The 13562-nt window shown below is 31.8% G+C and overlaps 1 protein-coding gene across 2 annotated transcripts in view; it reads right to left on the bottom strand.

Annotated features, from left to right (window-relative positions):
- Nucleotides 1-852: 852 nt before the first annotated feature.
- The window catches only part of Csgalnact (Chondroitin sulfate N-acetylgalactosaminyltransferase), a 525789-nt gene continuing 513079 nt past the window's right edge, over nucleotides 853-13562 (bottom strand). For both annotated transcript variants that reach the window (XM_072535954.1, XM_072535955.1), the window contains one exon: nucleotides 853-7641. In XM_072535954.1, coding sequence (XP_072392055.1) covers nucleotides 7429-7641 — 213 coding nt within the window. In that variant the 3' untranslated portion in view covers nucleotides 853-7428. The remainder of the gene's footprint in view (nucleotides 7642-13562) is intronic.

Genomic DNA, 13562 nt, shown 5'->3' with positions numbered 1-13562 from the left:
ATTTATTAGCATCTTATATTGCTCCGAATGGCTTCATTATAGGAAGTTAATGTTTTCGAAAACTACATATTCATATGTATGCACAGCATTATTGTTGTCTGATATAACGAGATCGGCATATAACGAGGTAATTTAGTCTGCCATTTCAGTTCTCGTTATAGAGGGAGTCTACGTAATTGAAACGCTATGCTTTGCCGTTTACCATTGCCTGTGGCCCGATTATTCGATGTTGCCAATGTTACTATTGGTGGCAAGAAACAGTCATTTTCCGCAGTTGACTGGTTTTTGCACTGAACCCTTCAATTACACACTAGTTTTACGATTTTAAATCTTCAATACTCAAAGAAATTTTTAAAAGTATGGCGAAGGTGCCAGATCAAGGTTTACATTTATAATACAGAACTATTTTTGTTTAGAAAACGAGAAGCTCTGTATAGATGGAAATGGTCAAAAGAAATAAAAGGGTGGTACTATTTCAGGAGTGGCCAAGCTCGTTGATAGTTTTTTTTTAATATGTTTTTCGAGAATCTCAGTTAAATATGTAGGTATTAAAAAAATGCAAAAAAAATTCAAATTTTCTACATTGAATAACATTGTAGCTACATATCCAGATAACAATTTCAGTACCAGATCAATAATATATTAGTTTTTATGATTTTAAAATCTGTTATATTTATCATATAAATTTTTAAAAGTATGGCGAAGGCTCCGGATTAAGGATTGCATTAATCCCTACAATAATACGCATGTAAACCTTAGTAAATACGAGTAAAAGAAGATGTCATCTTTATATAAATAGGGAGAATACACATCTCTGACACACCTTCGTAATATCTGAAATAAAACACTATAAAGTTTATATAATTTATTTTAAAAAATCGGCTCACATGTTTCTAATAATATTTAGGTATTATTGATATAAGAATCTTTCATTCTATCAAACAACTGCTTTAAAATTTCTTTAAAAACATTCATCCACCACGGAAAGAAATTATTTTGACTGGAAATATTAAACAGACATGACTTTTTCTCATTAAAACACAAAAAATGATTTATTTTAAATTTCTTCAAAGTTTAAATAATGTGATACCTATTCAAAGAGTTATTTGCAAATTATATCGATAAAACATCGTCCAAAACAATTTCCTTCCAGCTAAAATTTCATATGGCAATATAAATACAAGCATTTTCCTAAAATCCGTTTCCCAAAAATTATATTTTAAAAAATTCCCTTATTTTAAAGATGAGATTCGATGTGGCCATGTCAACATTTCTTGAAAGGATTTCACTTCTACGTTGTGTAATAAGTTTAATGATGGGGATGATGAATGATGTAATACAGTCAACAAATATTGACCTAAATCAGTTAACAGTGTCTATACTTTTTTACTCCTTATGAAGCGATCTCCACTGACGGAGGTTAGCAATCATTACAACTATTTTTGACTATGAGATTCTTTGTCTTCGTCTCATTTTTCAATTTGACATGCTTCTTATAGTATATATAAAGTGGTCAAGAATTTAAATTATATTTAAAATTTCTAGTATCAATTAATTATAGAAATTGTATGGAAATATTTCTTGGATACTACTGCTTTAAGATTTTTTTAAATTTTAATACCATATTCGATTTTTTCGATTGTAACATCTTGGTCATTTTGGCTATTTATACTATTCTAGTATGGCATTCTGGTCCACGCTATTTTAGTTCATGGTATTGTGTGTTGGATATCTTCAAGTAATTCTTTTGGATAATTCACGCATCGCTTAAATTTTTTCTGGTATATTCAATAAAATTTCTTGATCTCTAACTGTTATGACTCTTCGTTGTCTTTTTCTCCCGATACCAATAAATTGTTGGACTTTTTAAGAACGTTAAAATGATCATATTGTTTCTAGATTTACTGGATATCTATACCTTCCTGAAGCATACATTTTTTTTGCGTCTTTAACTTTATTTTTTATCAATATTTATATATATCCAAAGTTTTTTATTTTTGTAGTTTTTTTATTCATTTTTGCCAACTTACTACCAGTAGTAATAGTAATAGTAACACCAGTAGTTATAATAATAGTTAGTAATATGTGATTTGATCTTACATCTGCATTAAATAGTTTTTTACTGATTGTATTGAGTTCCTCTATAGGTGGTTAATATTGATGTAATTTTCTCTGCTTATCATCAGGCGTAGCTATGAAATCCCTTAAGTATTTATAATAATAACAGAAAAATAAACTGTTAACCAACATAACAAAACATAACAATAAAAATCACGTAAGTTATTTTGGAATTTCGGCATTCAAAATCACAAGGGGTAAGTATCTTCTTTACTACTAGGTACAAAGTTATGAAAAATACGGTGTGCTTTAAAATATGCCAAATATTTTTAGTAAGGACGTAATATTCAATTGTCTGTTTAATAATAAATTATTTCTATAGTTACGTCTGAAAATCGTAAAATAAGATCATCGTAAAGGTCCTAAAAAAGGATAGAAAGGTAAAAGCAGTGAAGGTGCAGCTTTTACTATAAAACATGATTTTTCATATTAACTAATCATCAATTCGGCACTGAACGTGTTCTAGTCGCTTTTGCCTAGTGTGTCTCATTTTTCAATAAATGAGTTTCATTTTTATACTTCTACACTATATATTTTGGGCTTTAGTGCAATTGTTTTATTGTTCTTTTCTAATTTTTACTACTCAACGATTTTATGTGATGCATCGTAGTTAGATTAGTAAAAACGGTGTGTTGAGATAAGGAAGGAAATATCTTAACATAAGATATAAAAATACTCCGAAGGCTGACATTGCATTTAATAAAAAATTGAAAGAGAGAGAGAAGGAAAGCAGCTACTGATTGAGCAAGCACGTTATCTTAAGTAGATAAATTAAAGAATAATTAGGCACCAGTATCAGACCCAAAAATGCAATAGCGGAAAAATAACAGATGATGAAGGCAAAAAGAATAAAGAAGATAAAAAGAAAGTATGGGAAGAATACTTGAAGAACTGCTGAAGCTATTAGATGCAGAACAAATAAAAATACAAACTGAAATATTTATATTAATATACAAGACAGGAAAAATACCAGTAGAGTGGCTTAAATCAGAGTTCGTACCACTGCTCAAAAAACCAGGAGCCAAAGTTGTGAAGACTATAGGACTATAAGCCTAATCATCTATCTGCTGAAGCTATTTTTAAAAGTCATCCACAAAAGAATTTACCAGAAATGCGAAGAACAAATTGCGATCAGTTTGGATTTGTGAACGCCGTTGGTACGAGAGAAGCTTTATTTAGCGTGTAAATATTCTTTCAAAAATGTAGAGATGTCAGATGTGATGTTTTTGCATGCTTGGTTGACTACAAAAAGGCTCTCGATCATGCATAAACAAGTAATGGAAGTGCTGAAGAGGACAGGGATTGATGAAAGAGACCTAAAAATTAAAGGTAACCTGTATTGGAATCAATTAGCGGTGCTACGAATAAATAAAGAATATACAGATCAGGTCGCAATCTTAAGGAGAGTGAGACAGGGGTATATAATTTCACCACTAATATTCAATCTGTACTCGGAGCACATTTTTGATAAGGCTCTAAAAGATATTGATGAAGGCATCTCAATAAATGGACTCAAGCGCAATAACTTGCGGTATGCTGATGATATAATAGCATAAAAGGGCTGCAGAACTTAAAAGATAAAATAACGGAAACAAGTAGAATATATGGACTGAATATAAACACCAGCAAAGTTAAGCTAATGATCGTCAGCAAAGAAAACATAACTGAACCAAATATGTATGTAAACCAAATGAGAATTGGAGTCTCATAGTAGAAATACTTAAAAATATAATAAATGAGTCGTGCAACAAAAATGTCGCATCGAAAAGGTAAAAAGTGCATTCTTGACTATAATCCCTGTGTTCATGAGCCATGATCTCACTCTAGAAATAAAAATATGGCTCCTTAAATGTTACGTGTACTCAGTGCTTCTGTACAGAGTGGAAACGTGGACATTGAAGGCGAAAACTCCATCACAATTTCAGGCTTCTGAGCTATGGTTATACAGAAGGATCCTTAAACTGCCATGGACATACAAAGTCACCAATAAAGAAGTACTACAGAGGATGAATACAGCCGCGTATTTGGTAAATATCGTGAAGGTCCGTAAACTGCAGTACCTGGGACATATAATGAGAAATCAAGGCAGATATGAGCTACTCCAATGCATTTTGCAAGGTAAAATTGAAGGAAAAAGGGCCCCAGGACGAAGAATATTATCCTGGCTTACTAACCTAAGAGCATGGTATAGAAAGACCTCAACACAGCTATTCTGTATAGCAACTAACAAAGTCATCATAGCCAGAATGAACGACAACGTTCGGAACTGACAGGCACCCTAAGAAGAAAAAGAAGAAAAAGCTATTGGACCAACTAGAATCAGAACTGATTAGTAAAGAAAAAACTTATTACTACATGTATTAGTCAGTCAGTAAGGGTTGCTTTTTTCGAAACTGTATGAAAAAGGACGCAAGAATGTATTTTTTGTAAGATCAAAAAATTAAGAAGCTGTATTGCTTGTCATCGTCATCAAGAAAGATTGAACGTGTGTAATGATGTGCTTTATTTGTGGAGTGTGTGTTTATAAAAGCAATCTATTTTAACAATAAAAATAAAAAACCAATTTGTTAATACAGTAAATTCAACCTCAGATTGAAAGAGATGGCTCTATGTTGGAGCCAGTGAAGGACAGCATCGGATTGAATGAGTTAACCTAGAAATAGCTCACAATTATACACAGAAGTAAGAGCAAAGCTATATAATATAAAAATTTCATCTTTTCACCACATTTTTTTGTACAGTTTGCAAATCTGACTGATAAAAATTTTAACTTAATATATTTTTGGTATTTCATATATCGTATTATTGGACAAAAACCTATAATACGTTTTAATTCTTTAATAATTTTCATTGGCAAACGATTATCGAATGATTTACAATACCATAGAATTAAATATGAAGTAAGAGAGACTTCTTCTTCTTTTTCTCGTAGCATTACAACCCGGGATGGATTTTGGCTGATTGCACAACTTGCTTCCATCTTGAACAGTCGTCCATAATAGTTGGGTCAGTGGGTAGCCCCATTGTTCTTAGATCTGACCAAATATTGTCTCTTCATCGCATTCGTGGACGTCCTAAGGGTCTTCTTCCTATGGGAGCTTCCTCCCATATTAACTTGGCAAGGCGGTTATTAGGGAGTCTATGAACATGGCCAGCTCATTTTAGATCTGCTTGACCTCAGTATTTGTCCTCATCCTCATTGCTATTAATGTCGTGATAAGGCCCAACGATTCTTCTGAGGATTTTGCTCTCAAAACATCTAAGTTTTCTTTCAGTTTCTTTGGTCAGGGTCCACGTCTCACACCCATACATGAGCACCGGTCTAATCACTGTTTTGTATATTCTAATCTTTGATGCTCGTGTTAGGCTTTTAGATTTAATGGTATTGTAGAGGCTGTACATACATCTATTTGCTGCCTCAATTCTTCCTTTATCTTTTCCGCGATATCGTTATCTGGAGTGATTGTTGCTTCGAGATATTTAAAACTCTCCACTCTTTCAAAATAGTTTTCTTTTCCTCTACCTCCAATTTATTAAAAGTCTCCTTCACAATGGTGACTGTGTTTCCCACAATGTCAATGTTATCTGTGTATATTAGTACGCTGGAATGACTGTTGGGTGGATCGAGTAGCTTAACAGTCTTTCTTGCCGGTCCCAAGCCCAGATAAAGGAGGAGAGTTAAGCGGAAGGCCAACAACCTACCCTTATAAAAACAGTCTGTTATGAAAACTGCCTCGGAATCGAACAGTAAGAGAGACATAAGTTAAAAAATAGAAACAAATTTAAACCCTGAATGCATCTGACGAAAAAATTTGAATTTAAAAAAAATATCAATAGTACCTTATTAATGAATACAGCAACAAAAGAAATAAACAACAAAAGCAAAGAAATAGTAGATGCAATATCACAATCCCCAAGAATAGTTCTGTCCCACACATAAATAAGAAGAAAACATTGGCAAAGAAACAAATTAAAAAGTGAAAAAATGTAGAGTATAGAAAAGATGAAGAAATTTTTTTCTCAAGAAATAAAGAAAAAGTCTCTTAATCTACTAAAAGGTAAAAAGATATCTGAAAATTATACACATTATAAAAAAAAAATGAACGTACTGAGGGGAAAAATTGCAAATGATATGATAAGAAGGAATAATAATCTTGAAGACAAAATTGGAAGTACAATCACAGATAAGTGTTATAATTAATGTATAATGAATGCATGATTTGTCGTTAAAATGTCCTTAAAAAGATTTTCATTTTTAAGTTCAGTCCTACGCTTTGTACTACAGCGTATATAAGTAGTACCGATTTTTAGATCACTTTTTATTGTGATCACGAGTTTTGGTTTTTTTCTTGTTAAACAATGCAGTTGGATTCTGAACATATGCCTATGTACTAAGTTTTTTCTCCAGGCCTTTTAATGTTATTTTGGAGATCTCACTTGGTACCGGTCAATTTTTGAATTTGGAGATTTGAGTAGTTCTCTCTGATCAACATTTTAAATGGTTTGAACAGGTTGTTCCTGTATTAAGGACGTTTCATATGGTGTGGCAGCGATTTATCTAGTTGTCATAGTTTGGAATATGGCAATGTTTAAGTTAAGTACAACATTGATGTGTTAACCTTATATTCCGTTTGACTTCTTCCAAATTAAAAATTCCTTTGTTCTGTAATATCGCTGGAGTTCTGTACCAACATTTTATTAAGACGTGGTACTTTTTTTGTTAAGGATTAAATTTAAGATTATCAGGTTATCGGCAAGAAATTGTTTAACAATTTTTTGTCTGTTTTTTTTCTTGGTTCACAATAAAATTTGAAAAGATTTTATTAACTTCTGGGTCAAATATATAAACTGTTCAGTTTTTTGAATTTGCTTAAGAGAATAATCCCCTTGGAGATTAAGTAGCAATATGAGGTTCTCAGTAACCGGAGCGTACAGTTTGAGTCAAGTTTTAAATATTACCGAAAAATAACCTGTAAAGTTTTTTACGGTAACATAGACCGGGCATATTACATATAGTTAAAAATTATCATGGCCAAGTTATTTTAGAGAGAAATAAGTGTTTTCTGGGATTTTAGCAATGGCAGTTTTGCGATTTTTTAAAACACACTATATTTTTCAGTTTAAAACTCAAATATTTTTAACAAGCACCATAATAAAATTGTTGATAATAATAAATGTACACAGGAAGTTTACGATAATAAATTTTAAATATATTTTGACTAAAAAAATTATTAGGCAAATTTGTTGTACTTAAAAAAATCACAAACTTCTCGTATACATTACCTAATCATCAATAGATCAATAATCAATTTACGTTTGCGTCCTCAATTTCTTTGGTGCTGTCTTCAAGGTCTTGATTTGGTGTGGGTTGTATTTCGCCGGACTGCTATTCGCAGCGATATCGTCCCTAAATGCCAGGAAGCCCAGTTGGGCGTGGGAGGCTTCGTTTAGTGCACGAGATCTGATGCAGGCTCTGTATTGATCAGCGGAGAGCTTTTGGCCACCGGGACTACCTGAACAAACCTGGAAGCAGAAGAGAAATATTTAATTATAAAAGACAATATAGACGTTAATTGTAAGAAACTATAAAGGACACATGTAAATTATCAACGATGTTAATTTTGAATTGTTGTGATTATGTTGTAGAGTTTTAGAGTTAGAATTTTGTTTAGTTAACTACTTCACAAATACAAAATATTGTTTGTTGCAAGTCAAAAATACATGATTTATAAAAAATGAATGTAAAACGTAACTTAAAAATATCACAAACAAGAACACAGATTGACAAAAAATAATTTATGCCAAAGTCAAGGTAAGCAGTTGAGTGGATGTTCTGCAATGAGTCATATATTTTTCTGAGCAGCAAAAGCAATGTTTCAAAAGATATTTTCCTAAAGCTTTTTTGAAACTATTAAAATTAGCTGTTTTATACTTTTGGTAAAATATAAAGTTTTAGTTAAAGGTAAGGTAAGATATCGATGGCTTAATCTGCAAACAAGCCAACTCCACTTTTTTCGTAATATCGTTTTATTTATGTATTGCTTTCTTTACCCAGCTATATATCAGTTCACAAACTGCTAACTCCTAATTTTTATCGTAAGCCTTTCAAATAGCCTGCCCAAAAACAAGCTACCTTCATGCATAAGACCCCCACTACGGTAAAAGCGCCAACTCCGAGTTGCGCCAACCCTTAGAAAGTAGTTTAAACGTGGAATCGTGCCCATACGGTTGTTATCAAAACAGTCGCTTTATGATTATTATGTTTTGGACTGGTGTTCTACAAACAACCTATTGCCTGTATGGGTGGCAAAATTTAATAACACTTTAGATACGGAAACCATCATTATTTCATCCTTAAAAAGACGCCTGCGAAAAATGCACGTCTATAAATTAGGTTTTGTATCTGAAGATGAATACAAGAAACACACAACAAGAAAAGACAGGCTCGAGCTGAAAAAGAAAAGCATAAAAACTCTGTTACAGCACCAAAATCTAATGTATCACTGTATTACAAATCTAAAGTTAAGTAATGTGCATAATTTTTGTGCATTGGATTTAAAAACTAAGGAAGCATACTGCTTTTTATGGAATGAGACAGAAGGTGAAGTTTCCGCTAAAGAATTTGCTTCTGTTTCATACTTTCTTATAGATAACGTTCTACCACAAATCTTAGACACCACAGACAAAAAAGTATTGATTTACAGCGACGGTTGCGCAGCTTAAAATCGAAACGTTATGGCCTCAAATGCTTTGATAAATGTGGCGATGACCAGGAACATCGTTATTGCACAGAAGTACCTTGAAGTAGGTTACACATAGATGGAGGTAGATTCTATGCACGCCTCCATAGAAAAAAACTTCGAAATAAAATTATTAATGTACCTGCTGAATACATTGGTATTTGCCGAAGTGCTCTCAAAAATCCAAAACCATACTACGTTAAATATTTAGCACATTCATTCTTTAATTCGTTTAATGATGTCAAATTTCTTAAATCCATTTGACCTGGAAAAATGAAGGGAATCTCGAGGTAAATTTTTTTTTTCACCTTTGACAGGTAAGGTAGTAAACATTTTTAATTTTTCTTTTCATGGTTAATGAAATCAGAGCCCTGACATATACGTATTTTATAAAGTAAATTTTAAAGGAGAATGGAAGTTACTTCCCCAACGCTGTGAAAAAATGACTAATCGAAAGAAGTTTGCTCAGCTGCCGAACTTCCGTTCTTATAGATTGCCATTAACCATCAGAAAGGTCCAGGATCTTCAAGATCTAAAAACCTCCATCCCAACTGACTATCATTCCTACTACAATAATCTACCTCATAACCAATCGGTTTTTTTAACAATCTAAGTTTTTTATACTGTTATATTATATTTTTTCTTGATATTTTTGAATTTTAGTTCTTTATATTAATTTGTTTTAAAAGATGTTAAAAAAACAGACTAACTCCTTTTTTCTATTTCTTACTGAATATGTAAAAAAGCTAACTCCTTTTATGGCGCAAAAAAAGTTTTAGGGGAAACAAAATTATTTTTGATTAATTATTATTAACACCAAGCATTAAAATAAAGATTTAAGATTTAGTAATTAACCGTAAGTATAATTATTTCAGAACTGAACGGTTTTATGTTCATACTGAACAATTTGCCTAAATGGAGTTGGCTTTTTTGCAGATTAAGCCATCGATATAGGTAAAATAATAGTTATAGTTAAGGCAATTTTTATCTGAAAGATGCAATCTACAGCGATTTGTCCTGAACTAGTGACAATTTCGCATACTGTGAACGTGATCGTCAAACTACCTTATTAAATGGACCAGTTTTATGTGAATTTCAGTCAGAACTTGAAATATCAACAGAGTAGGTAGCGGCATAATGTTGAATTTGATGAAGAAAGGTCGGCAGTGTTCCAAATAACTAACCCCTGCTAAAATCTTGATAGCTTTCTTTTGCATTCTAAAAATTTGAAGTGCATTTGTTGAATTGCCGCATATGATTAATCCATAGTTTAAGTACTGAACTTAGCTTTTTCTTTAGTTCTGAAGCTATTTTCTTGTGGCATTTTAAATTAATTACTATTTATCTGGGAATAAGCCACAATTAAAGGTTAAAATACGTTTATTGACGTTTAAATTTCCACTTCGGAAATCGTTCTCAAAACACAAACATTAGTAAACCAAACAAATTTTGTTTTTTTTTTAACAAAAAACAAAAAAAAAAAAAAAAAAAAAAAAAAATTTGTTTGGTTTACTAATGTTTGTGTTTTGAGAACGATTTCCGAAGTGGAAATTGAAACGTCAATAAACGTATTTTAACCTTTAATTGTGGCTTATTCCCAGATAAATAGTAATTAATTTTCTTTAGTTATATGCAACTAAAGAAAAAGTTATATGCTTGTGTGCAACTAATCAATTACTTTCTAACATCAACCAATTACTATTTTCGTTGGGAATAAGCCACAATAGAGGTTTAAAATAACTTTTTTTTGACGTTTTGATTTCCAGTCTTTGTAAGCCTAAAAGCAGTCATTACTACTAAAAATTCGTGCTTGTATTTCTTGACCAATGTTGTTGCTGTCATATATTTTTGAGGCAAGGTAGGGAAAGGCGGAGGTTTAGTCGTAGGTATGGTTGTCTACCTGCAGATTCTCATGTCGATTCGACTTTGTGCACTCCATATATTTTGTTTTTCTTTCATTTATATTTGGACCAAATCCAGCGGCGTCAAATCTATAGCTTTTTCACTTAATATTCTTCTATTGCGGGTGATAAGCAACATATGGTTCAACTTCAACAAATGGTCGAGTTCTCATACCCGTACGATAACCAAATGTTTTAATGTTTTTTTTGTGTCTAGTGTACAGTATTTTATGTATGTTTACACACTGTAAAAATACTTTTCTTTTCCATTCGTTGATTTTAACTTTTTTGTTTTTTTTTTTAATTAAAGTGATTATACTTGTTTTAGGTAACAGCTCTGAAGATAAACTATTTAGTCTAAAAATATTCAGTGATTTTACCATTTAAGGGTTCTTTTAAATAAATATAACATTTACAAATGATTTTTTATTGAAATTTTCGTTAATTACTACTTTGTTTACTTTAGTTTAGGACATGTTTTGTTTGGAATTACTTTTTACATAAATTTTTGTTCTAATACAGCTCAAATAATAAATTTATAACAGCTGTAAGAGTGTAATATAAACGCACAGAAATATAAAACAACATATTAAAAAACCTATTTACGAAAACGATGTATTCTCTGCAAGAATTATCTTGATAGGTTATCGCTAAATAATATGTTTGTCAAACCCTGATAAAGGTGACGTTAAGTCTGTAGTTTAGGGTCGAATTTTTAAAACTGTGTCAGCGCGGTGACAAATTGCACTGTCAACTCACAATCCGTAGTAATATATCAACAAATTATGCCATAAAACAACGTTAACACTCACACCAATCCGTCTACCCTACAACCCTAAAACGAAATCAAATATTTTATGTTCTCCCATTTTGGCGAATGTTGCGTGTTTACGTTACGACTATAATACCCCTTCAAATTTCATATATTTTTTTGCCTAAATACCACCCTTAAGATTCCGATAACGGTATTTTTCGAAGATTATCCCTCGGATTATCAATGTTGTGCTCGGTTTGGGGCTATAAATATTTTATAATCGAACATATATTCCTCGTCTTGTTTTGATCTCCTAGAGTCCAATTTTGACACTCTAATACCCCAAACAAATACTAGGCACGTCAGAGACATGACCAACTGAAAATAAAATAGGTCAGAGGATTATTATCAAACAAGATTGTTTTTTAATTAATAATTAGTCTGTACCGGCAACGGTATTAATAAAGTAATACAAAGACTGTTTGGTTTATAAGAAACATAACAGCAGCATAACAGAAACAAAAAATTTAAGAAACAAGAAATTTGGATGACGACTTCACTAAACTATTTTTAACTGATAAAAGGTCATAGCAACATAGCAACAAAACTCCTTCCTGCCCATGATTTTTCAGCGACAAAATTATGACAGATCCGTCACGAAGGTGTCTGGTAATTCTATTGTTGTCAGTTTGACTAACGTCATTGAGGCGTAATCAATTTTGGACAGATATAATGAATTCAGACGAAAAATTAATATTTGGATGCCAGTCAGGTAAAGAAATAAAAAAATTGGTTTCGAAAAATGTCCCATGGAACACGCAGAGGTCCAGAAGCTTTATTTGGACTTAATTTTCGGTGTTCCTACGGGCGAGAAATTTTATGCTCGAAAGATTTACTACCAAACGCTGTTCAAAAGCGTTATCCACCGAAGAACTATTAAAAATCATCCAAAGCTACGACGAAAAACCCCGATGGAAAACAAAAAAACTTTTTTCACCTTTGCTTTTTTGAACTTTACTTGGAGAGACAAGCAGGCACTAAACTGCAAGATTCATTTTTTTCAAAAGAAATTTGATGCTATAAGAGAGTTTACAGACCAAATCGAATACAACAGCATTTTTTCCAAAACAAATCAAGGCGGTCCAAAAAGTTTGGCAAGCAGCGAATGGGTGGTAAGAAATTTATTAAACGAAAAGTTATGCTCACTTAGATTATTTTTAAAATTAATGAAAAACAAGGGGACCAAAGATTTTATCAGACAAACTCTTTCTTACTGTTCACCATAACTGCAAAGATGGATCTTGGTTCAAAAACTGTCCATTTGGAATTAACACCGTATCTAAGTGGACCAAAATGTTAGCTGAAAAAATTGGTATAGACACAAAAAAACATAAAATAAGTTAGAATTGTTCAAGCAAGGTGTTTCTGAACAGAAGTTAATTAAATTAACGGGTCACTCAAATTCTCTTTCTAAAAGCTATCTAAAACCATATCTGCAGCTTGATTCTAGTCACCACCAGAAGTTGATCCAAAACTTTAGAACAACAAATGAAGCTAGATCTTCGAGTTCCCAGATGCTACAAGTCAATAATACACAAAATCATACTTTAGTAGAAAAAAATAGGCTAACTACTATAGCTTATAATAATTGTACAGTTAATATTGTTAACAAATAAGTAAAGATTATGTTTCGTTGATATGGTGCATTAATTGTCTCGTAAAATAGTCTTGTCGAATATTATTAAATTTCGAGAAAATTTAATTCGCAAAAATTGACAGACAACAAACTTTCATACCAATGTCGAAAATATTGCCGGCCAAATTTTCTCTTTTATGATATTATATACGATAATATATAGTGGAGTAGAAGAAAATATACACAAATCGGAAAAGTCTACAGATATTTTTATAACACAAAATTATTAAAAATAAATTCATTTAGTCGTTTAACTTTAATTCAATTTGTGCAGTTGCTCATTCTGTACAGTTTTGTAAGTAAAGAAAAACGGTAAAATTGATAATGAGTAAATGACAAAGTTTTTAATAGGA

The sequence above is a fragment of the Diabrotica undecimpunctata genome, chromosome 6 (assembly GCF_040954645.1).
Source record: "Diabrotica undecimpunctata isolate CICGRU chromosome 6, icDiaUnde3, whole genome shotgun sequence".
Lineage (NCBI taxonomy): Eukaryota > Metazoa > Arthropoda > Insecta > Coleoptera > Chrysomelidae > Diabrotica > Diabrotica undecimpunctata.
This window is presented reverse-complemented; position numbering and strand designations above follow the sequence as displayed.